This window comes from Pangasianodon hypophthalmus, chromosome 22, assembly GCF_027358585.1.
Source record: "Pangasianodon hypophthalmus isolate fPanHyp1 chromosome 22, fPanHyp1.pri, whole genome shotgun sequence".
Lineage (NCBI taxonomy): Eukaryota > Metazoa > Chordata > Actinopteri > Siluriformes > Pangasiidae > Pangasianodon > Pangasianodon hypophthalmus.
The window spans coordinates 2,973,470-2,999,970 of NC_069731.1; the positions used below are offsets into that span (position 1 = coordinate 2,973,470).

Genomic DNA, 26,501 nt, shown 5'->3' on the forward strand with positions numbered 1-26,501 from the left:
TTTGTATGTGACTATGCCATATCTTATGCCATATCTATGCCATAGCGGAATTATTCCATATTTCCCATTTGAGTGTCATCACATATTAATCGATCACCTTTTTTTATACGAACTTATGTTTTAGCCATCTGTTAGTTACATAATAAAATCAATATGGGCACAATCTCAAATACTTCCCTTGAATGTAAATTGTAGTCTACTCAATTTTGGGACATCATCCATAGGGTAAGATTAATGAATGATGAATCATGGTATATTGCCATAATGGTGTATCCTTATACACTGAGTTTGCAAATGATCAATAGGTTAATATCTGAGACAGAATGCACTAGAACACAGCTTTAGCTATTTACCTTGGTAGACAAAATGGAAGCCTTTGGCAGTGTTTGGACCCTCTGCTGTGAACTTTATGGTGAGTTCATTGCCAGCACTCAGAGGCAGCGGCTCTCCTTATAAAGGAAATTAATAATAATAATAAGAGACACAGGAACTGGTCTGAGAAAGCATGAATGCTCAAGCCAGCTTATCATATGAGCACGCTAACAAACCAACAGGGTTAGAGTGTGAAAATGTGCAAATTGTTTGGTTAACACAGTTCAAGAATGCAGCAGAATTAAGAGAAATAATAATTAAGATATTAATGGATCCTCTTTTGTTTTTGACTAACAATTAAAGATAAAGATAAAGGAAGTGCTTTCACCTGAATGGGAGCCATAGATGGAGGTTAGAAGAGGAGACTCAGGAGAAGGGCCATCGTAGATGTCCACCACATCGTTGGAGGTGGTTTGAAAGAACATGAACTGGCCAAAAAGCACTATGAACAAGAAACAGATACACTTAGCAAGGCGATATCGCTAACATTCGAGCAGTGTACAATAACATTGGGGGTCTGAATGTCTCTGAAAGTCTTAACAAGGTGTCCAGAAGGAAATAAACAACTACGAGGGCGTGACCCACCCACCCACCTTCACCCAATATCTTAGTGAGACACTCCCCAGATAATCATAGCTTATCAAATCTGTCCTAGACTGCAAGACCATGTCCAAGCCAAGCTCTCCACACAGCCCTAACGAGGAATTTGAGTCCTGGAGAGGGAAAGAAATCCAATAAATTCTTATTGTGAGTGTGAAAGGACCAGTAAAGAGAGCGGAATCGATAGTTAATGCAGTGCTGGACTGTTTTGCTCAGACATGGAGTAAGCACATTGTGCCTCAGGGCAACCTGGCGTAAATTAGACAGGCGACAAAGCAACAACACATCGTTACACTCTAGGTGAGAAAAATTGCAGTATGTGTTTTGGCATTGCATTTGAGTTATTATATAGACTTGGTTCACATTTAGGTGATGCAAATAAACCCGGCCAAGTCTGTGGAGCAGACGAGTCAGCAAAGTTTAGTAGTTAAATATCACCTCTGGATATAACTTTAGCAATTGTACTTCCAAAATGTTTCTTTTGCTTGGTATTTAATGAATTAAATAAATTAATGAAAGATTCAACATCAATTACATATCTGTTACTAATATATATATATAACTTGAAATTATTTTAAAAAATACATTAATAAGGAACAGTAGTAATACTATATATATATATATATATATATATATATATATATATATATATATATATATATATATATATACTCTCTAATACATATGCTACATGTTATAGCCAGTGTTTTATTGATAATAAAAAAGGTCTGTACAGGAAGGATCGACCCTGTGTTTGTGTGTGCATGTATGAAAATGGTGTATAGTCCATTTAGCTGGTAATTCAATGCATACACTCACAGAAGCATTTAGCTAAAAATACAAGCTCTGCTACAGCAAATCCATCTATCACGAAATCGCACACAGTTCCATTGTAATGTCATGTTTTCCCTTCTCTGCCATGTGTCTCACATCCTAGTGTGTCCTCTATCATAAATAACACCTATACACAGGATCATGTACCATACTGTATAACATTAATATATTCCATTATAAAAGCGCTTTCTCTCTTTTAGACCACACATTGTGTGTCTTTATTATCGCCAAACAAATACCTCCCCCTACTTCCCTACCTGCTCGTCTTCTATAATCGCTTCAATTCCCTGAGTCAATAACAAAGCTAGCGCAGGAATGTATGACCTCTACTATTAATATGTATTCAGGACGCAACAGATTCTTCTTCCCCTGGGTCGCGTGGCTGCGAAAGCATATGCAGAGAAAATAATACAGCCGTTTTGTCAGTAAAAAAGTCAGCATTAAGAATTCTGGGCTTGATTAAGGCTGACATGGCGTGCCCTTGTTCCCCAAAAGAGCGGGGAGACGATGTTGAAGGCAGTGGAAACGAAATAAAGCTGCCGCCTGTGACAATTCAATTGTGCACATCGTCGCACCAGGAAGATGGAGTATAATTATGAGCAAAAACACTTATTTCTATAATCTATCCAATAGAGAGGTTCCTAAATGTGTTATGGGGTTTTGTAGGTTCTGAGTTTCCACTCTGTTAACCCTAATGATTTAACCCTAAAGTTTTAACACTTCCTATCAATCCAGTATTCATAATGCATTATAGATGCATTTCTAACACACACCATACATAATGCCATATTATATCCAACATAAACCTATATAAATGCCCATAGTTACACGCATAACATGCCCGAGTCAGTGATATACAAGTATACGAGTATATAAAGCATGAGCAACTTGTTATGTCATGTGACAACACATTATAATCTGTTCATAACGTAGATAGTCACAGGCTCTGTGTCTACAGTGCTGTTTGGAAAAGATAACATTTTCTATGAAGTTCATATCTATAGTAAACTATGAACACATTCACTTCATCTTACAGTGCATTTATAAGACATTATAACTATTGTTATAGTTATTCATGAAAATGCATTACAGATTATAGCTACTTTATTATGCATTATGAATTGTTAACATGATGCATTATAAGTAGTGTTCTTAACACATTATATCACAAAGCACCACACTGTATAGTGCATTACATGATTATATAATGGCAATATAATGTGTTTATAAACACATTATAAACAAAGCTACAAACTGTAATGCTTATTGCTTATAACGATGTGTGTAGTGCCAAAGAACATTATAAACAGCGGTGTAAAGCCTGTGTTATAGTGCATTATAAGGGTCTAGAATGTTCTTATGAACAAATATTATAAAACATTATGAAGTCATATACTCTTGCTTTATAAAGTGTTATATATGTAACCTCAACCTGAAGTAATTACAGTTTATGTTTGGCATTATAAGGTTTCTTGTATGCTATATAACATGTTATAACACACTTAGGACGCATTATGAATGGAGGACACATACAAAGTGCTGCCAAAATCTCTAATAAAATTAGATTTTGAATTTCTTTGTGGTTCTTGGCTAAGTTTCTGGAATGAAGTGAAATCTTTCCAAATCTTACAGAGATTACAGAGTAACATCTAAAAGTAACAACAGGATGTCAAATCATCAACCAAAACAAAATGGAGATTTTATGCTCAGACCTTCACCTCATATTTCATATTTCATATTTCATGTGGATATTTAAAGAGATACTGCTCATTACTACTGCTTAGTAATTGAGGAAGATATACTAGGTGTTTCATATATTTTTTTTAGAGGTATACTGCTGTAAAAGAAAACGAGATGGGTTAATGGGACCTCCTTTCCTAAGTGAACATAACAGGATGCTTGTAAAACAGAGGACTGGCTACATTAACTCTCAGTGTTGCGAGGAAATAATGTCAGATGATGGAAGGGTGACCTCTACTTCTTCCTTAACAAGAAGGTCACAGCTCATTAAGCTGCAGAGAGGATCTAACAGCGCGGTCAGACTTATCATCACCTGTGAAAAGATGTCAGTATCTACTTTTTTTTTTAACCTCCAAACAATGGAGTTGAACATGTAGATCGGAAACGTCCAGAGAGAACCAGTACATGCACTCATATACAACGTACAGTATATATATGAGCCATCATTTAACATTTTCGACTAAAGTTCTACACTTATTATTCACAAATATGTATAAAAATAACACAAAGACATTATCTGTCTATCTATCTATCTATCTATCTATCTATCTAACTATCTATTAATTATTATAGGTATTTTTATAATTTAATGTATGATTTTTAAAATTTATTTCGTTTGTTGTACTGACTCAATTAATCTGAATAATATTCCTCTATGTGTTAAACTTTATCCAACCCAGTCACCCAGGTCACATGGTCACATGGCAACACAGTACTAAAATGGAGGTATTTGCAAAATGTGGCTAGTTTTTTCCCTGTAAATTCAAAAGAATATAGACAATTTGAAATGACCTGTATTACCATATCGTATTTCTATGTGACTTGCAAGCCTGATTGTGTTTGATGAGAAGATTTTTTAACGCATTAACTGGGCAACGTTCATAATTAAAAAAAAAAGAAGTCAAATTATTTATTACACATCATTCTTGATCCAATATTGGTAGAAACTAGCTTGATTAAAATACGTTGCTGCAGAACGTCTCATACAGAGCGTTCACGTGAAAGTTTGTGCCAGAATATTGATACCCAACATATAGAAGGTGATGCAAATGAGTTGCATACAAACCTTTTTTTTTTTTTTTCTGTGAGAACGAGTTGACTTTATCACCTCTGCTCAATTCAGTCAATAAGAACCAAACGTTTTGACTTCTACTTTACCAAGCAATCATGGAAACTTGCTTGAGAAATATGATATTATTAATTTCTCATAACACATTGAACACAACCAGTTCTTCATGACTCCGTGTCTTGGATGCTATTGTGTAGAAAGCAAGGCTTTATGTAAGAGATAACGTGTTCCAGTATCAGGAAATAACAGCCGAGAACACCACAATGCCAAGCGGAGTCCATCATTTTCTAATAACAGCTGCTGTTATCTCACTTATACCACGGCTATTTACCAGAGGGTTTAACTGAATAATCTTAAAATAGCAAACACATTGTGCTATTTAGCTAACTTTCTATTTGCCTACTTCATTTTGATCCACTGTAGTCTATACATAAATCATTTCCTAGTAAATACATCATTCATTTTTCTTACTTTCCATTAGTAGCACGACAGTGAAGCAATAATGAAGCTCAAATATACTGTAGGCCAAGCCTAAAACCACTACTTATTGTAATGAGGTTTTATAATATGAGCATCAATTTAAAAGTGTTATTACATTTTTGACCATTGCTTCTGAGAATTACTTCAAAAACATCTGTAGAAGTCTGCTTATGGCAGAAAAGATTCTTAGTTAAAAGCTAGGAGTGAAAATGTGTTTTAAAGGTTCCCAGAATTGACAACGTAATACTGTGAGAGATGTCCAAAAAAAAAAAAAAAACAGACATTAAACAACTTCTTAGGCATTCCGCCATCTCAAAAAAAAAAAAAAAAATGTCAGATCAAGCCCGAGCAAAAGAAAAGTTTTCTCAGAGAAGTAGTTTCAAGAAATGTCATGGCTCGAATCCGACGATGAGCGCAGTCAAATGTGGTGTAAGATATGCCGTTCACATCCCCATCTAGCAGACAAAACTAGTGCCTTCTATGCAGGAACAAAGAATTTCAGTCATCCAGCATTTGATAAATATGAAAAGAGTAAGGAGCATATAAATGTAGTACAAGCTATTAATAACAGACATGCTAGTTAAGGTGAAATATCCAGTCGCCAACTTGCTAGATGGCAAAACAAGGTGAATGAAGAACAATGGATGGCTCTGTGTAATGTTTTTCTCATGGCCTTCCATTAAGCTTAACATGCACGTACTATGTCTTCGTATGCCAAGGACGTTGCATTATTAAAAGGCTAGGAGTGAATGTCAGAGGGGTATATCATTCACGTGAAGGGGGAACGCGAATAATTCAAAGCATTGCACTGACTCTCAGTATGGATTTGAGGGAAAAACAGACATCAGGAAATTGTTACATTGTGTCTGCGTCCACCAATGGTGAGTTCACTGCCTAGTTCCTTGGATTAATTGAACTGGGTGCGAAACGAACAGCGTAGGACATAACGGAAGGGCTGATCAATCTATTCCACGACTCAGGCTTTCTCCGACTTGACTGCGATTGGGGATACCCTTGTGCATAATCTGTGCACTGCACACACCCTTGAGAGCTGATCATAATGTCACAGAACAGCATTAAAATTAGAATTGTGTCATGCAAAGACTTCAAAAAAGAAGAAAAATATGTCTCCCTTGTCCAACGGCCAAATGTTTGGGTTAATTTTCAGTCTTTTTTTGCGTTTTCTGAGCTGCAGTTAGGGTGTGAATTCTTCTGATACCTGGCAACCCTGTGAGCAAGCTTCACACACACACCTTTCAAGCTCCGCATGTAAATAAAAACCTAAATCTTGTGTGACTTTTTTCTGGTTTGTCCTGTCAGATCTCAGTCCCAATGCACACACCTAGTCAACATCAAGCTTTCTGGCAAGAACATAATATTGTGTATTGTGTAATAATATTGCACCTTCTGTTTGTATTTGTATTTGTTTAGAACACATTATCTGCTCAATCCTAATAATGTACTCTCATTGTTACATCCCTAAGGTGTCCAAGACCTAGTTTATACACAAAGCAAGATCACACCAGTAAATACTCCACCATCCAGCCATTCAGGAGTACTCTTAAGGTTTAATATGTTCTTTTTTTTTTTTTTTTTTTAAATTTGCACTAATTCTTAGGAATACAGGAATTACATTTGTTCACTGTCAATGACAATCCAGTTACAAATCTAATGGTGCTAATTGCAAATTGTGTTGTAACAAAGTTAAAGCTGTAATTTTAAAATTCCCAACATGGGAAAGTTTTCAGGATAGAGAAGTTTGCTGTATCTCTGTAACTGCATTTTTTTGTCTTTAACTTCGAGAGACAAAAAAGAGATTGTGACTGAGCAACTGTTTATAGCTGTTATAACTGAAGTGATGACTTGTTTTGTAGACGTTCCACAACACACAATGTAACTATAAATGAATACAAATTGTAATCGCTGGCAAATGGCTGTATTACAGAAATAAAACACTTCATGCCTTGATGTTATAGGAAAATAATCATTGATGTAGTAGTAGTGTGGCAGTCTGATGCTAAGCAGAGTCATATATACTGTATATATTCATACACTATAGCACAATTAAATGTTTATCATGACATCATCGGCTTGGCCCAGCCCATTTACCCAATGACGTCATATGTGCATTAGCCATGTAGCAGCAAGATAATATCAAAATTATGCCAAGATCTTTAAGTTGTGATTTAGTGGAATCTTGATAGAAGAGAAAACAGATACGAATGCCAATCTAACAGAAATGTTTTTTTTCTTGGTATAATTTAGCCAATCTATCTGATTAGCATCTTGAAAAAAGAAAAATAAACGAGCAAACGGACAAAAAAGTGGCCTTCCTGTAAGGCATTTGCAGTTTGTATGAGTATCCACCCAGGCTGAGAAACAACATAGAGGAGTAAAAAGAACGAATAAAAGAAGCCACTCGGCAGAAAATGGACAAGCTGCTGAATAGACTCATCTGCGAGAGGATTAAAGTCTTAAAACATTAAGAAGGGATATCATGAGAATAGGATGAGATGCATGCAGTTTCCTCCGGAAAAGGGATCAGTTTGAAGTTCATCTGGATTTTCAGAAAAAAAAAAAAACCCAAGAGAAAACTGCAGAAACTGTCTCCAGTTCTAAATGCCACTCTTTCAGAAATGAGACGTCTATCCAGAATTGACATGCAGTCCAAAAAGAATCACATGATGCTTATTCAAGGTTGTGAAACAAGAGTGTGTGCGCACGTCTGGGCTGTAAAGGTAGCGGTGAAGAACAGAGGAAGTGACTCGTCTCTGGAGTATCACATGTTCCTCACATCAGGCTTGCTGCAGGCGATATCCAAGAGCCCTGAGGTCTTTTTGCTCCAGAAATATTGATTCAAAAAAAAAAGAAAAACACAAATAAAGCTATATATATATATATATACAAGAAATAAAGTTAAGCACTCACAGGAAAGAGTTACAAGCTACTGTCTGAAAGTTTGCTATAACCACAATATGGCACACAAACATTTATGTTTTGCCTGTAAATAAACTAAAAAAAATACAAGGACAATATTAAATACATAAATATGACACTACAAATTCATTTACAGTATCGACCCTTTTACAAAAAGGAGGATATCAGAAGAAACGGGAGGCATTACTCCTCTCTAGGAAAGAATTTTTTATGGATAAAATTAGATAGAAACTTAAAGGGAGCTGTAAGTGTAGCAGAGGAGTGCTCAGTCAGCTTATCCTTCAAACTGCGGGAATGTTTACAGGACAGCGCTTTGAATTAACAAATAAATTGGCATTATCTGAACAAACAAAATAGTGCAATAAAGGCTAATCTAATAAATATAAAAATAAATAAAATGCAAAATAATAGGTTATGCTGGATCGAGTGCTGTTTTATAATAAGAATAATAACTGAATAATAAGGATGAACGCCACATTGTTAAAATAAACACAAGATAAATTTGGTAGTGATTAATGTGATAATTACAACTAGGCAACTAAGACATCATTTGGCAGAAAACTGAAAAAAAAACACTATTTCCTTCTTCAGTCCACACTTCCTATCACTGATTTTTTCAGCTGTAGAGATGAGCGCTTAATTGTTTAAAGTGTTCAAAGGTGGGTGTCTAGATGGTACTAAAAAAAACACATCTCAGGTGTTTCTACTCAAGAAAAATCTCCAAAGCTCAGAGGCATGAGCTACATGATTTTAATACTCTTAATTACTCAGTAGATCAACTTAAGCAGGTGCGTAACCCGGCTCTGAATACGAGGAACTTACCATGCCTAAATATTCACTAACGTGTGGACTTAATTCGCTGACTCGAAATACGTCCCTGTGTATAAACACCATGTTCCATGTTAGTAAGTAGCAGCACATTCACGTTCTAGAGCTCGGCTGTGAAAAGAGTGTGGATTTCTTATTAATTACATCCATTTACAATCTGGTACAAGCCACTGGGACGGACAGGATGTTTGTGTGTGTGGGTGTGTGTGTGTGTGTGTGTGTATGGGAGGTTGGCTGTCCATAGCCTGATGTGGGGTGATGAGGTTTTTTTTTTAGGTCATTCTGCACTCTGAGAGATAGCCATCGATCTGGGAAGGGAGATAAAGAGATGGAGAGAGAGACAGAGCATGAGTGAGTGTGAGAGCGAGAGAGAGAGAGTGAGAGAGAGAGAGAGAGAGTAGAAGAGCAGAATAAAGCACGTGGGAGGATAAAAATTGGTTTCAAGGCTGCCGCATGCCCACAGGCACTTTCATGACACTGCCAACATGCCACCATGAGCAGCAACGGCGTCTCCCTCGTCACACTTGCTGGACCGCCGGAGGGAAAGCCACTGCCAAGTTTCAAGGGTGTTAATTTAACACCAGAAATTTCAACACAAAGCCAGCGGAGGTTAAAAGTGCTGCCTAGGCTAGCTGTCATATTAATGCTATCATTAGCATGGTAGGCTTCAAGAACATATTCTGCTCTGAAAAAAAGAGTCTTTCTTATAAGTTGAGAAAACACAATATGTACTGACTTTCAGGCAAATACAGATGTGACAATGTTGCCAACGAGAACAACCTAGAAGCAAGAGAAAAAAACTGGATTTTACCACAAAATAACCTAGTGGACAAAATGGCTAATTTATTTATATACATTTTTAGATGTGTGCCAAGCAACAACAACAAAAAAATATATATATATATACAGTATATATAGCAAGGCAGAAGTCTGGTGTGTTAAAAATGGATCCTCCATTTTTATTGACCAAAGACCCCACAGTCCCGCCCACTTATTTTCTATTGGCTCACAAGATGGAGGCTCATGAATTCACAGGTTAAAGTTCACCTAGATAAATTCAGCATAAAGCAAAAGTAACCAAAAACAGAAGAAAATCCATATTTCACATTCCATGTCCTTTCCCCTTCAGTGAATTTTATTCGCGTTTAGTCTGACCGCTGCTTTAGCTGAAAACGCAGAAAAGCGCAGCACTCAGTGCCACAACGTGGGCTCAAAATTCGCAAATGCTACGGCTGAAACATAAATGTTGGCACCTCTTCTTGAGACTGTATGGCTTTAATACAAAATGTTTGTTTGGTAGAAATAACAATCATGTACCAGACATGCTGGCCGATATGCAGATATAATATTGATCTCGTGATAAATTAAGGTACAATAAATATTTCTGAGATATTGCAGATATCATGATATCTTTTTGGACTTTTTTTTTTTTTTACATAAATAACAGTTTCAAACTGGCTTGATTTTAAAATCTTAAATTAAATCAAAATTGCAAAATGCTTTTTTAATTTGTGATTTTTAGTGATTTTTTAATGTCAAATAAATGCAATAAATATGTAAATAAGTATAATTCAGATAATTCACTACATATATTGTATAATTTAATATTTTATTAAATATATTATATAATTAAAATAAATGAAAGCATCACCAAAACACCAACGTTTTTTTTTTAGTGTAACGTTAATTTTTCAGGCAGACATTTTATCAGCAAAACTTTCTTTCTTTCTTTCTTTCTTTTATTTAAGCTTTATTTAAACAGGAAGTCTCCTGAAATTAGCAATATCTCTTTCTATTATCTTATATACATTATGCTATTGTAGAAATCTCTTTTAGTATCCTGAGAGGATATTTTTTGTCGTATTGCTCACTCTTACCTAGCATAAAAGATGTAAAGATCATTTAAGCCTGATGTAAGAATTCGGAAGCTATGAGTGATGGATATGACGGACTTCTGCCTCTAAAACAAAGCCCATGCATTCATGGCAGACAGAAGCTTAGGGATTACCCTCGCTATTCTGCGTTTATTTGCAGTGCAATGCTAAATATATTTCTTCAAGCAAGAAAATCCTTCTGGACATATACCAAGCTCTTCGGTGTTGACTTCTCTTGTTTGCTAAAAAGTATGAGAAAGAGATAAAAATGTGTGCTGGCGCCTGAGGGACATGGACAGAGAGCACGGGCGGTGGATCAAGAGAAGAGAGAGATAGGCAGATGGAAGGGTGATGGGAGGAGAGAGAAGGTCATGAGGGGGAAAAAAACAGGATATAACATTCCCTGCACAAGCCATTTCCAGGAAGCATCAAACTTAACTCCTGAATGGGATGAAAATGACCTATTTGATTTTTTTATTTATTTATTTTTTTACATATATGTGAAACACAAATATGTGACATAATTTTGAAGAATTTTGACCAATGTGAAATGTTAGAAGCTTGAAGATGATGTGGACCTTTGAGTAAAAGGATGATATATATTTAGTAACAGTAACATGATGATATTTATTTACTTAATTTTTTATTATTGAAAGGATGACAGGTTCATCCTTTTATTGTTTTTTTTTTTTTAATTTATTTTTCTTTGGTATCAACAGTTAAGTGGTAAAGAACAGCACTATTTGGATGCACAGCATGCACATTGTTCAGGAATATCTGTAAACAAGGAACTGATCTCGCATGAGATTATTTTCAGACCAGCATTTTTCACAATTTTCTCTGCACTTGAAACACAAAGGTACGGCTAATTACAGTAACATTGCTCCAGTTCTGTGAAATTATGCTTTTATAAGGCTTTTCACCTCTGTATCTGACAATAACAACCCTTTTTCCACCACAATGAAACTTGAAACAGGAAGTAACATGACACCATGGTTTAGCACGGTTCACCAAACGTTCCAAACTCTTGGAGCTTGGCAAAAAATGGAAATGTGAAACCAACTTAAAATTTCTTAAGCAAAGATATATAATGACACAACATCATCTTAGGATTAGACACCCTTTTCCATTAAGCACTATCATCTTTCCGACAGGGTGAAGAAGGTATTTACCAACACTTTTGCACATTTAAAGAGAAATATGTATAAAACATTTTCACTAATGAAAAGTTGTGTTGCATTTATTTAGAAGGGATGTTTTTTTAAAAGCAATCAGTCACCTTAACAGCAATTAATACTGAGAAAATCACTCGGGCTATGAGCGATTAAGTGCGCAATTAAATGATAAACTCAGCTGAAGTGACTCCGTGATGGGTTTTGAGAGCGACTCAGAGAAAATAACATCCAGCGTTGCACACGCATGTGGATCACACTCGTCTGTGTACTTATTTGCTTTTTTATGCCAGGTTTTACGGGCGACGTTGACGTTGGTTACATGATGCGCAGCAATCACATACATAAAACGCAATGTCTAATTGATCTGTTCTGCTGTGTTTGAGTTACGAAGCTTTCATCTCACATGCAGTCACTGAAATGTTCCTGAGGCTGGACTGCATGATCAGGGAGGATGTGTAGGATGTGTAGAAGTGTAGGATGGATTACAGCAGCTTCCAGCTGTGTTAGCAGTAGCACAGCTACACTATATACGTGTATAAAATATGAGAACTCCACATGTCTTTGAGACTAAGAATATAAAGAATTTCTTCACAATAGTTCTCTTTTCTCATGTACAAAGCCAACGCAGCCAGCTCCCCTGCATTTTAAGCACGCTGATGTATTTTAATAACATGACCTTCTGCAGGAACTAAGTAAACTTTTGTACTTTTAGACTTCTCGGCTAAATGTTTTGTTACGTGACAGCTAGCTAGCTAGACTTATTAACAAACAATTAAACAGAACTTCATATGACTTGACTGTTAATAAGTTTGTTAGTCATGTTCATTCCTGTGTCTGTGATTGGCAGTTAGTTACGAGGTCCCGCCCCTTTGAGAGGTATATGGATCATCATAAAAAGAAGCCGTGCATCCAGAGGCGGGACATACAAAGAGCGCACTATCCAATGAACATTGAGTACCCGCCCACACTCCGTTCACTCTAGTGAAGCCGTGCGTATTACATTCTTCAACTAACTTGTAGTTTTGATAATTTACCTCATATTTTGACTTATATATTACTATCTCATTACTTCAAAATAATATCTTATTATATCAACTTTATAACGTTGACTATAAATCTTATTTCTTAATAATAATAATAATAATAATGATAATAATAATAATTATTATCCATCATTTCAACATATTAACTGATTTACTCATCAACTTAATAACTTGTTATTTTGACTTACGATCTATCACATTATTTCAACTTAAATTTAAACTATAAATTTTAACACATTACCTTATTTCTTTATTTCACACGTTTCATTATTTCAACTTATTAATTCATTATTTTGATATTCTAACTTATTTACACATTTTATCTCATAATTTTGGCTTTATAACTTTATATAACATTGTATCTCTATCTCATTAGTTTAACTTTATAGCTTTTATTATGATGTATTATCTCATACTTATATTTAACTTATCTTTTAATGTAAACTTTTTAACTCATTATATTGACATAACAACTTGTTATTCATTCATTTCATTTCATATATTTTATTAAACAATTTTTTTAAACATTTTATCTCAATTTCAACATAATATCTCGTTGTTTCAATGAATCATCCTGCTATTTTTGACTTAATAACCCATTTAACATGATATTTACCACCTACTGAATGTGCAATTCAGGGCTTCAGTGGTAAACCTCAGCAACTTAGAAATTCATAACAATATAAAAGAATATTAATTTGTATTAGCTATTGTATTCTTTTCAGAGTGACAGTAGCATGAATTTAACTAAAAAATGCAGCAGAGACGCAGCATGAGGAAGATTATTACATTTCAGGATGGATCCATTACACAATTAAAGAACCCACTGAGCCTGACGCATTGCCTCCTTTTTTCTTTCTTTCTTTCTTTCTTTCTTTCTTTCTTTCTTTCTTTCTTTCTTTCTTTTTTTTAACTTTGGCATCAAACAAACCAGTGCCAAACTTAAATAGCTTGAAGTTTTTCAATTATGTGTTTGCTCTCTCTTTTTATTTAACTTCACAAAGACGCTTCACTTGATCCCAGTAAATGTGAGTTCTTTAGAGTGTGAAATAAAAAGAGTATTGCACTGTCTGCTCGCATGAGTGATGGAGATCTCTTCGACGAGGGCACGGGTTTGAGCTTCTGCCACATTTTGCTTAGACATTAAATGTATGAGAAACAATAATACAGTGAAGACGCTTACCGAACTCTCCTGGCACAGAGATCTCGTAGAGGCACGTCTGGCCTTTGGTGTAGTTGCGGGGGTAGTTGGGTGACAGCACGGTGCCCTCTGACCCCGTCGACCTGCTTCCACAAGGCGCTGCGAGGGTAAATATTGAAAAAAATCAAGATTTTATAATTTAATATTTAGAGACAGAATCAAATGTGAGCTGAATTATGCAAATGTGTAATAATAATAATTTAATACCAATACCAATTTAATACCCAGATTTATTACATACTATTACATTATACTCCTTCTCACCAATCAGATTTGAAAATTCAGTAGCGCTCTGATATAAATTAGCATTATTAATTGTTTGATGACTCAAACATATTACTACAGATGTTAGACCTTTAGATTAATGAAGTGAGTAAAACTACAAAATTACAGGAAAAAAAACTCAATATGGATGCACACTTACAAATTTCTAACAATTTCTACAAATTACAGTGAGATCAGTTTTGCACACATCAGTGTTAAAATCCTAAAAAAAAAATAAACTGCCCTTGACAGACATCTAGAGGAACTTCGCACTTGAACTATGTTTTACAAAGGCAACATAAGGCATAAATAAATGAGACGCAGCTCTCTGACAGCTCCTAAAAGCCAGCGTGGTCATTAATCACTCAAGGCCACACAGTCCAGCTCGACTTGTTTGTGAGAGGAACTGAATTATGGCAGGTCTTGTTAACAGTGTACAGTCATATTTCTACTGTCTATCTGCAACTACGGGCATTTCGGTTTGATTATATGAGACAGACAGCTCGAAAATAATCGATAAAATGCCATTAGTACAATCTCCAGACATTGCATATTTGGTAACGTCTGAAAAATCTGTTGAATCTGTTTCAATTGATTTGTAACCTAGTGTGATAAAAGGCAAGCATCAGGACTAAACACTACTGTAACAGAGCAGGAGAAAAAAAACATTAAAGTCAATATTATAATAGGCTGAGGAAAGGCTTTCAAATCATATCATTTGACAACATAAATCTTCCTGTGACATTTACAATCGTAAGCTCAAAACCAGCTTCAGCAATAACGCAGTACAAAACATATATGAATGTATGGTTGCTAAGTTCAGTTAACACATTCAGCATACAAAATATCTGGAGTATATTATACTAATAAATAATTAGTATTTATTAATATAATAATAATAATAATAATAAATAATCAATGAGATTTTCTGTAAGACACCATTTGTTTAACATTTATGGAAGGAGTCTCCAGTGTCAGAACATTATAAAGGTCACTAGGTTTGTCTCCTACATTTTTCATTAGGTGATTAGGGTTCCATCTTTAGGTGAGGAGTTTACACTTTGGGGTTTTGTGGTAAAATGACAAGCTTCAATTTTTGTCTTATTAACTTCTTAAAAAGGAACAATAACAGGAACTAACTTGCCTCTTAGATATTTCACAACATTAAACAGTAGCTCCACTTCACATGGGTCCACATATAACATCCCATAGTTGATTATTTTGCTTTAACAGCACCCCAATCATCTTACATTCTATGCTAATTACACACAAATGTTTTCGCAAAACTAATCTTAATTTGGCCTATTGTGCACTTTGGCCACAAGATTCTCCACGTTTAAGGTTGATTGGCTCTTCACATTTCCATATATATACAGGAGGAAGTATAAACTTTTGAACGATGTGACATAATTTACTTTTCACAGAAAGATATAGTCACTGGATTGAAACAGTGATGAGTAATGGTGCGTAAACAAGATAACACAATCCGATTATGCGTCGACTACGTCTGCATGCAGCTTGCTTGACAACTGAGAAGACGTCAACGCAACATTGTTTTGGATTGCTCTTAAGGCATGTTCTTAACATTCTACTTTTTTCCTAGCTTTAGCCACGTTGGAATATTTAGTCAGTTGTTTGTTACTGGCTAAATGATGCCCCAGAACTGGTTGGTTATGTTGATTAATCACAGGAGGAAAGATGTGTGAAGGGAGCTGAATCTGTTTATCACAGGGCAGGAGTGTGAAATTTAATAAATCATCATTAATAGGATGTGCTCTCTACAACACTGATGAGTTTAAATCATATTCAAGGAAGGCTGGAAGTAGCAGACGATTAAAAAAAGGATGTTATGCCAATGTCATCCTAATTAGCAAAGGAAGGTGTTGTGAAATAAACTGCACCTGTTGTGTCAAAGCATTTCTGCTACCTGGGAAGATACTGCTGCATATTTTCCAACTGGCTGTGTGAAATGTCTGTCATTGGTCAGTCAGATGCTGCGATAGTGAATGATAGCTAGTGTATGATAGCTAGAAACCCGGCTTGAGAGATTATAAGAAAACCAACATGGCCTCTCTCTTGCAACTTCTTCACACTGTCATTGATCTTAGTTGTATGAAATGTTATAAAGATTAAGGTTACGGTTATGGACGAGCTTGGCATTCATACCTTCATTAGTCTGAACTCAAACAAGATCCAACTTGCTCTTTTGCACAGGAATACCAACAATTATTCCCCATAAGGAACAAACAGCATTATTGTTTTTAACACAGAGAAATGGCCGAGAGTGTATAATTCCTTGACAAATATAAGATTCAGATATCAGGCTCAGCTGAGTGTGTTGATTATACTAGCTCACATTAGCTAGTAATTAACCAATTGGCTAAAAAGCTACATGTTCTTTTGGGGTTTTTAAAAGAACAACAACCACTGCTTCTTAGTAAAAAGAACTCTTTTATCAAACAAATTGAGATACCTCCATGGAGCTACACACGCTACATCATTGCTACGTTTCACCATTTATTCTATATTTGTTCTATCCAACAAACCAATCTTTCCATCTCAGCCACGAGTAAACACTTTCTTTTTTTCCACAGCTATTTCTTAAAATTTCTGTCATTTCCCTTTGGTATTTCTTGTGCACAAATGTGAAATTAGCATAAACACAGATGGATGGGCCCTCACTGCTTTTGTTACAGTTGTAAATTATCCTTCTCCGGTGCTGCAGTTCTCCAGGCCAGTAACTAAAAAACAGCTGTATGAGTAATAAGACGAAGGACAAAATCTGGAGGCACTTCACACCCGCTGGGTTCATTCAACAAGAGGTGGGAGAATGTAAACAGAGCATGTTTGTCCTCCGTGGTTATACAGAACACTGCGCAGATGTTACAGGCTCTCACCTGGGACCTACACATACACACGGCTACATTCATTATTAATATGATGTTGAGAGGATTGGCTCTGTAATGAAATATGTGCAGTGACAGCAAGGGAGCCCGTCCCTAAAAGAAAAAGATGTTCAGATAATAATCGGTGTGAGGTGAGTGACTGCAAAGCCTGTGTGCACAGATTTATTGGTGTATCATGGCTCCTCAGGAATATACCACAAAACAGATTGTTTTTATGAACACACTTAAACGCTGACTTAAGCTCAAAAGATACGTGGGGAAAGTTACGTGTATTCAGAGCTGGGATATGCACATGCTTAAGTTGATTTTCTGAGCTCGCCCTTCAGAAAAACACAACGTTTTCTCTCAGTTCAAGTGGAATCAGCTGTTTGGGGAAAAGTTTATAAGGATCACAGCCTATTTTATCAGTTTTTTTTTGAAGTACTGTTTATTCAATTCCAAAGTAAAGTGAGTAATTTTAGCCATCTTCCACACTAGTTACATTTTTGTTGTGCAGAGACACTAGAAGGTCAAGGATTATTTTACTTTTTGTCAAGGGCTTTTAAAATCTATCAATTAATTTTGACTATTTATAATTGTTCTTACAATGATATGTATATTTATTGTACTTGTACATATATTGCATTGTATTGTCTGATATTTAATAGGTTCAGCTAGATATGTCCATTGAATGTAGAAAATATCTTAATTCATGCAGGTTTGTGTCAAGAAATAATTTTTATTATTTGTTGATTCATGATTAATATAAAAAGAACTCATGGTCATGGACTCTTTGCAGTCTTTTGATGGCTTGCACACTGTTTTTCAGATTTTGTGGATTCACTATTTGTGTTGGTCAGAGAGGTCAATACCCACAATGCACCACCGCAGATCCTTTTGATATTAAACCGGCATGTTAAAGATGTGAAATATATTGGTGCAGATCGAGAAAATGAACCTGAGTATCCCTTAAGAGACTGATGAAAATAGTGAATCGTGGAAACATGCTTCTGCCCTGCCGAGTTTCATATATTTTTTCACTCTAAAAAACCCATTTAAAGCCCTGATGGGCTTGTTAGTGAGCCGACGAGTTGAATCAGGTGTGTTGGAGCAGGAAAAATACTAATGGGCACAAGGCAGGGGGTCCGCAGGGCTGGAACTGTAAGCCATTATGATGAGGTATGATGAATTTTACTTTATAAATAACTTCATCAATATCACTCAAAGATTTAATCCTACAACGGGAATTATAATTCCGCTTCCATTCTGAAGGGATTTTGATAATACAATCTAACCTCAGGGAAAAATACCTCTGTGAAAAATATTCGACTTTGATGGATATCCTGTGACGTATGGTACCTAGAAATGAAGGTCATGCTCTTATGGTTGTCAATTGCAAGTCAATAGCAGGTGAAAATTTAGAGCGTGCTGCACAGATACATGCTGAAAATGGGCTTTGAGTTTTTGAACAGGAATTCGTACCTAACATCTCTGTATGAGAAACAGGAAGGAAGCTAAACAATTTCAGACATTTGACCTTGTTGTGAGCTTGACCCTGTTTGGATTGATTCCGAAAACAAATCAGTTCATCTGCTGCCTACAAAAATAATTCCATATAAATCCAACGAACATTCAACCACTCGCTCTTGTGATATCATGCTAATGAGAATCTTGGACGGGTGGATGGCCAGCCCAAAAATCTAGTGGTAAAGGCAGAAAAATTATATGAAATAAACCAAACAAAACTTGATTTCTACTTTGTGTATACGATTGGTGTGTTGTGGGTGAGTAACAAAGAATAGCTGTACATAACGCACATTGCAGATTGCAGTAAAATGAGTCAAAAAAAGCTAAACTAATGTAGCAGATGCTTATCAAGAATCATTTTATTTAAGCTGTGAAGAGGAAAAGTACATTTTGCAGTTAATATATAGGTGGATGTGTGAGGGAATCATCATTACCTTGACAGCTAGGCAGCGCTCTGTTCCACTCAGGTCGGTTGGTGTTACCCATCACACAGGTGAGAGTGGAGTAGCCCTGTAGTTGGTAGCCTGGCTCGCAATGGAAGGTCAAACTGGAGCCCAGTTTATAGTCACTGCCCAGTCGAGTACCGTTCATCACGCTGCCTGGGTCAAAACACGCCTCTCGCAGCTTAGCTAGTGGGTAAAAAAGAAAGAAGAAATTCTCTATAATGGATAGCAGAGTAAAACATGGATAAATGATCCAAAAATAATCCACTATTCATCATCATTAACATAAGTTTTTAGCCTTTAATATCGCTTTGGATTAAAAAGACCTGTATTTCTACTAAACAATAATCGCAAATTGTAAACTCTTCTGTCCTGAAGCCTTTCCTGTGGTGGAAAAAAATAAGTTACAGGTTGACTGGAATGTTACAAAGTGCTGACCCTGATGAGTCCTTCCATAAATGTTAAATAAACATCAATGATTGTACATTTTAATTCATTAAATAACAGCCCATCTATTAATCCGTTTATTACTAGCGACTGAGCGTCTATTAACAGTACCATAGAACTGCAATGGCAACAAAAAGGGATAGGCAACCTAGACAGCAAGATATCAAGCATATAAAGAGGAGTTCAAAACCCAAAAACAAATACATGTGGCCTGGGGGCGGAGCCAGGACCAAGTGCCTGTGGCTGGAGGATAATGAAGGCTGCAATCCATCCCAGCCGGCGGCTCGTTAGAGGAAGAATAAAGGAGCTGCTCGCCAGAAGAGAGAAGAAAGAAGACGCTAGAGAAACAGTGTTTGCATGCAACAGTGCGGTAATTGCCTTTTCTCTCCACCTCCCAAAAGATTCCCTCCAAGAAATTCACACTCCAACTCATTGACGCAAGCCAACAACACCAATGGATTCACACAGGAGCTAAGCCAGGTTTTATACAAAATACAAAGATACAGGAAGGTGGGACAGCCAAAGGGGGATGATGTAGTGGAGATGTTTAGCAAAGGAGTTACATTAAAATAATCTGAGAGTAAACAAATACACCTTGTTGAGCAGTTTGGCAGCCAATAAAAAACACCCAATGCCATATCCTTTGCTGGTGCCATATCCTGAGTTGTCTTTCTTTTACAACACCAAACCCTCACCCTTGGCACTACAGGACAAATATGATAGCTAACTATGTAGTACAAATACATGCAGACCAAATACAGGAAGCCTGATCTAGGATGTAGTAATATTAAGGTGCACCAGACAGCAGGTACTTGTCTCACACCAGTGTTCAGTACCAGTGATCTGTAGGATGGGGGCCAGCCCATAATAAGACAAATGTCATCTTTACATATGAATAGCAGGATTGTTCTACAAAGCAAGGCCAATCCATCATGCTGTGAAAAGAAACATGAACAAAGACTCAGAAAAGTGGTAATTAAAGCAACTCACTGGTCAGAATGGGTGGCACTTACTGTTAACATCCACACACCAACTGATATAGCCAAAAGTATATGGGCATCGGACCATCACACCAATATGTGGTTCTTCCCCAAACTGTTGCCACAAAGGTGGAAGCAAACAATTGTCTACAATCTCTTTGGATACTGTAGCATTAATTTTTTCCCTTCATGGGAACTAAAGGGCCAAACTTTTTCCAGCACGGCAACACCCCTGTGCACAAAGCAAGGTCCATGAAGACATGGTTTGCCAAGACTCGAGTGGCCTGACCTCTACCCCACTGAACACCTTTGTGATGAATTAACACGCTGACTATGCGCAAGGCCTCCATACCCGACATCAGATCCTGATCTCACTAATACCCTTGTGGCTGAATGGAAAAAAATCCCACCAGCGATGCTCCAAAATTTAGTGGAAAGCCTTTCCAGAAGAGTGGAGGTTATTATAACAACAAAGGGGGTGACTAAATCTGGAATGGGATGTTCGACAAGCACATGTGGGTGTCACAATGGCTGTGATTGCCAGGTGTCCACATATGTTTGGCCATAAAGTGAATCTTGGTATATTAAATGATTGCAAAATAGATCAAACAGAAAGCAGTGGCACAATCTGGGATCCCAGCATACACAGTATTTTACATTTATATTTTATATTCTATACAACTCTTATATCAAGGAAAAGTTCATGAAAGTTGACCTTGGCAACTCCTAGCAACTTCAGGCCCGTGACTAGAAATGTAGCTGAATGAGAAACTCTGAAAAATTTAAGTGAAGAACTCAACACTGTCAAAGGCTGAAATGTGTCTCACATAATAAAAGTATGTCTTGCAAACTTGTGAGGCCGTCTGCGACAGGCCTTCACTCTGTGGAAGAAAAGGAGCAGGTTGTGAAGTGCTGCAGCCAAAAAATACGGCAGATACGGGTCTTTTTTACAGCTCCTGAATTATTATGGACATTTCATGCCAAACTGAGTCCTGGATCCATGCCCTGGTAAAGAAAAATTCAGTGTGGCAATAGAGCCAGAAACATTGGAAAGCCTTATCTTGAGAAAATGAGAAAAAAAAGCTACTTCAATCACAGGTACTTGTCCACTGTGATGGCGTTATTATGTGATGTGTGCTTTTATGGTGCTGGCAGATGAAGTGCCAGTTGGTGGAATGGCCAGTCAGCTGTGTCTCTTGCTCTCTGAAGAATACTTGCGTCTTTGAAAATGAGACATGTGCCATTGGAAGAAATTTTCCTATTTGCTAATTTGCACCTCCAATGCCTGTTTAACAAGAATAAAGCAGTGCCTCCAATGGCCTTAGTACAAAATCAAGTGTTCACCTTTGAAGAAAATCAAATTATCATTAATAATTATCATTACAATGACCTTTTTTTTTATTATGACATATGCACCAACCTAAAGATCAATCATATGCTAGTCATGAGGAGCTTTCTATGGGCTGTGATCTCTGTTGTGGTAAAGTAGGTCCAGATTTGTTCTTAGATTGCAAGCTGGCATTGTCGCATCGTATGTCACTCTGTACTTGAACAGGAAATGTTGTAGCTTGGACTCTATATTTATTCTTGTTTTATTCTTGCAAGCTCTCTTTGTTTTTCACTCTTGCTGCTATGAGTTTTCCCAGAAGCTTGACACAAAGATCAGTCCTCCAAAAAGTGAGGTTAATAGAGTGATTGTCTTCATCTCCTCTGCATGTGAGACAAATAACCAGGGCAACCAAAAGGGATGGATGGTATTGCAGGATATTTTGGATAGTGACTGAGGACTCGCTGAGAAACACAGCCCTACTTTTTAAAAATTTCTGAATGTGGTTGGGGCACCAGCAATGCGTGTAATTCTCTCAGAGCATATTTAGTCAAAGATCTGGAGAACAAAGGTTCATAAACGTATTGTCTGCCAGTAGGGGTTTCTACATTCAAGGTACATGTTGTTGGGAGATCTGAAGAACCCAAAGGAAAGCCACATGGACATTGAAGAACATGAGAAACAACACAGAGACAGTAATCCGGGCTCAGGATCAAACCAGGGACCCTGGGGCTGTGGGGACGTTGTCACCTTGAATTTACAATTGAGTCGTTTAACTGTTTTTTATACATTTGAAGAGATCAACCCACTTGCAGTAGACTCTTTTCGTGTAGAAAGGGCATGCACTTTTTGACAAGACAGAACGTGTAGTCAAAACTACAAACTTTTTTGTTCAGTTATACAACATATGGGTCACAAAATACGGGTCACAGTTTGAGAACAGTCTGGACCTACTTTACCCACAGCGGAGATTAAAACTCCACAAAAGCCCTCCATGACCAGCACAAGACCGAGCTGTAAGATTGTGGACAGTCCAAAATGACACAAACAAGGTCATCTTCACATACGGAAAGCAGAAGCCATCAACTAGAGGCAGCTTTTAAAACCAGAGATGAGTTTTCACCATGATCCTCAACCTCTTATAAGGGTACCATAAGGTTAGTTGGTGGGGACTCGAACATCACTCTTGGTTAACAACCAAGGAATATTATCCCGTTTTAGATTCTGTAGTTTTAGCTGTTACAGAGACCAGTTAAATATTTTGCTAAGGTGGTTAGGCACCTAAAGAAGGCAATAAGTCAAATATTGTCAGGCAAGACATGTAGGTGTGACTGTCAAGGAAAGCTGAACTCAATACCATTCTTAAAGTTTTTGCCTTGAAATTCCCTATAGAGCATTTTCCTAGCCAATCCACCAACCAGCATGTTTTTGGGAGGTGAGAGGAAGCCAGAGAACTTGAAGGATACATGGACCCAGGGGAACATGCTAAGCTCCACATAGTAACTTGAGCTCTGGATCAAACTAAAGACCCTGGAGCTGTTTGGCAGCAATGCTCACCGCTGCACCACCATGTTGGTTTTTTTTATGCTAGTTTATTCAAATTTTTTGTCAGTACGCATTTTTATGCATGTGTATGTTAGGTACTGCTGCATTTACCCTTGTACTCCAGATGAAAGCCGGTATAGCTCACTGAGCCGTCACTGCGGAAGGCTATGTGCATGATGTTCGAGCTGCTCTCTATCTTCTCTGGCAGCTTGCTGTCTTGAAATGTCCCAATCAGATGGCTGTTGGTGTGCGGCCCATCATAAATGTATAGGAAGTCGTAATTGGGCTCAATGCTGAAGCTGAAATGGAAAGAAAAGATTCCTGAATATGAGTTTTTGATAGTCATAATACATAAGTTGTGATTCTTGCATGTGAAGAACTTTGGAACCACATTTGTCATAGTTTCTAATAGTTAAGTCTAAAATTATTGTTACAGTATAGTGCAGGTTTGATACACTACTGAAGGCCAAGGGCAGTCTTTTTAACATACAGACTTTTTCATAATTTTAAAAATTTTAATAATCAAAATATTTAATAATTGCCCAGCCACTGCTGTGTTATATGCCATTTATAACCAGCATAAAGTGTGCTAGTATGGTGTTGGGCCACCACGAGCCACCAGAATAACCTCAATGCACCTAGGTGTAGATTCTATAAGTCTCTGGAACTGATATGTCCAAAGGTATTTCCTGAAGTAGTGTTTTGATGATGGTGGTGGAGAGCACTGTCTAACATGTCACTCCAAAATCCACAGCAAAATCCAAAAAGGCCATAGCATATGATTTACATAGCTTATGATTGATATGATCAGTTTCGTCCTCATCAAACCATTCAGTGTGCCATTGTGACTCAGCCTCTGGACAGGGATGGGTTAATCTTGGAAGAGAATGCTCCCATCAGGATAAAGGTGATCAGTCAGAGACCTTTGTATTGATTTTGATTTGCAGTGATGCTTCCCTCTAAACAGAGATAAGTGGAACCAAACATGGCAGGAAAAAAATGCCTCCCCGAGCACAACAGATCCACTAGTTTTCCCTTTACTTTGTCATTGTGTCTGAACCTAATTATAGATTATGTATTACTTGTACTATGAAACCAGAAAAACCAGAGAAAAGAGGAGGATTCCATGAACTTAAGTTGTAATCCACACTAGCAGACACTAGCTGAATAATTTCAGATCACAGACGCATTTGAAGAGGCAGCTCTTTTAGTGTGCTTCATGGATAGAAAAAGACATTAGTGAAAATTGAGGATGAAATGGTCCCAAATGGCAAAAATGATATTCTGTGAAATGGAGATAAAAATGCTCCACTTTACACTCGCTTTTAAACGTAGGTAAAACCAGACTTTTAAGGTTAAATGATTCTGACTGAAATGCACCTTCAAATTAATGTAAGATATACTAAAACCTATTATGTTCTCCTAAATACCATAGGAGGAGAATATATTTGCTGGTATAAAGTGCCGAATTAACTGAATTTTGTGAATTTTAATGCATGAGAAACCTGCTACATCAGTTTAGTTTCTTTCTCAAGAATCTCATTTCTATTTATCAGTTAACTAAAAACACACTTCCAATTAACCTAAACAACAGGAAAGAGCTTACCTGATGAATGCTAATGAGATGACATAATCAGGGTGCACAGTGATAAACCAATCACAGTCCTTGCTGTGTGGGTAGGGGTGAGGAAAGTTTGGAGATAGGATGAATCCAGACGAGCCTGTGATGTTTCCTCCACAAGGAGCTGAAAGACAAGGGAAATAACTTTATTCACTACTATTAATTGAAAAAAAATCTGCTCTAAAACATATACAATGGAACTGTAATCCAGGAAACCTGGAATGCTTTGGTTCACTGTAAAATTGTCAGCAAATCAAAAGGTTTGCATCTTAAATTAAGCTAATTAAGCTAAGTCAGATATGCGGGTGGGGTGAAGTCAGGAGAGTTGGGATGGTTTTTGGTATGCAGTTTTCTTCAACAGTCTCCAAAAAAGGAAATGCCACACCCACTTTATCAATGTCGGACCAATCAAATCATTTGCTATACGTAAAGTATGTCAAATACTGTTATCCTCAGTAATCACTTTACCCATGACCCTGCAGTGCTGATGTCAAGCTGCTTCGCACCACCTTGTCATTGATTATTTTCCTATAACTGCACTCACTGTTGTGTTTTCTTCCCATTAGCTTTGTTTTTAGGTGTTTTGGTTAATTAACCTTTGTATTGCCCAGTGTGTGTTATACACCGTGTATCATATCTTGTTCCTATTAGCCAAATCTTAGACCGAACCAAAGTGTGAAGGCTTAAATGGTGTGGATGATGCCCAAAAAGTGAAAAAGTGAAAACACCAAACCAGGTACCTGCAAAAAACTTTTATTAATAAATGAGGTGCTTGAATTGCATTGTGATTGATTGCATTGCAAAGTATCCTTTAAAACCAGTAGGGGTTCATTTATTACCCACACTTCAATTATTTCTTCCCAGTTTATTTATTACTGTCGAATCCATTTTAACACCTTGTACCAGCATGCAAGAAAGCACACGTCAAATCAGATCAAATCAACACAATGCCTTACTCTGTCAGGACTGTAACGGGGAAAAAAGAAAAAAAAAAAAAAGGACAACACATCCATCACTCTAAATTTGGAAAATAAAATAACTTCAAGCACTTTTTGACCAATAGTTTTGCAGCTGACTGCAGAATACCTGCAATTTCCCAGTCATAGGACATGCCCCATATGCTCTGGCGTCTGAATGCTGACTGAGCACTCGATCAGATATTTCTGTCAACAAGATTTATTATTAACGACATTCTCTCTGTTCTGAAAGGGTGAGATTCGTTTCTGGCTGGAGTTTATGTTGCTCCTCTGTGCCATGGCAGGTGTGAAATGCTTGAAATGAGGTGCACCCAAAGTTCCCAAAGGCGTTT

The 26,501-nt window shown here is 36.9% G+C and overlaps 1 protein-coding gene across 4 annotated transcripts in view; it reads right to left on the reverse strand.

The window, feature by feature from the left end:
* The window catches only part of csmd3a (CUB and Sushi multiple domains 3a), a 237,373-nt gene that overhangs the window by 101,758 nt on the left and 109,114 nt on the right, over positions 1 to 26,501 (reverse strand). For all 4 annotated transcript variants that reach the window (XM_026924403.3, XM_053228098.1, XM_053228099.1 and 1 more), the window contains exons 28-33: positions 25,178 to 25,316; positions 23,683 to 23,870; positions 19,264 to 19,458; positions 14,136 to 14,252; positions 701 to 814; positions 354 to 449 (exon numbers count right to left, since the gene is read on the reverse strand). In XM_026924403.3, coding sequence (XP_026780204.3) covers positions 354 to 449; positions 701 to 814; positions 14,136 to 14,252; positions 19,264 to 19,458; positions 23,683 to 23,870; positions 25,178 to 25,316 — 849 coding nt within the window. The remainder of the gene's footprint in view (positions 1 to 353; positions 450 to 700; positions 815 to 14,135; positions 14,253 to 19,263; positions 19,459 to 23,682; positions 23,871 to 25,177; positions 25,317 to 26,501) is intronic.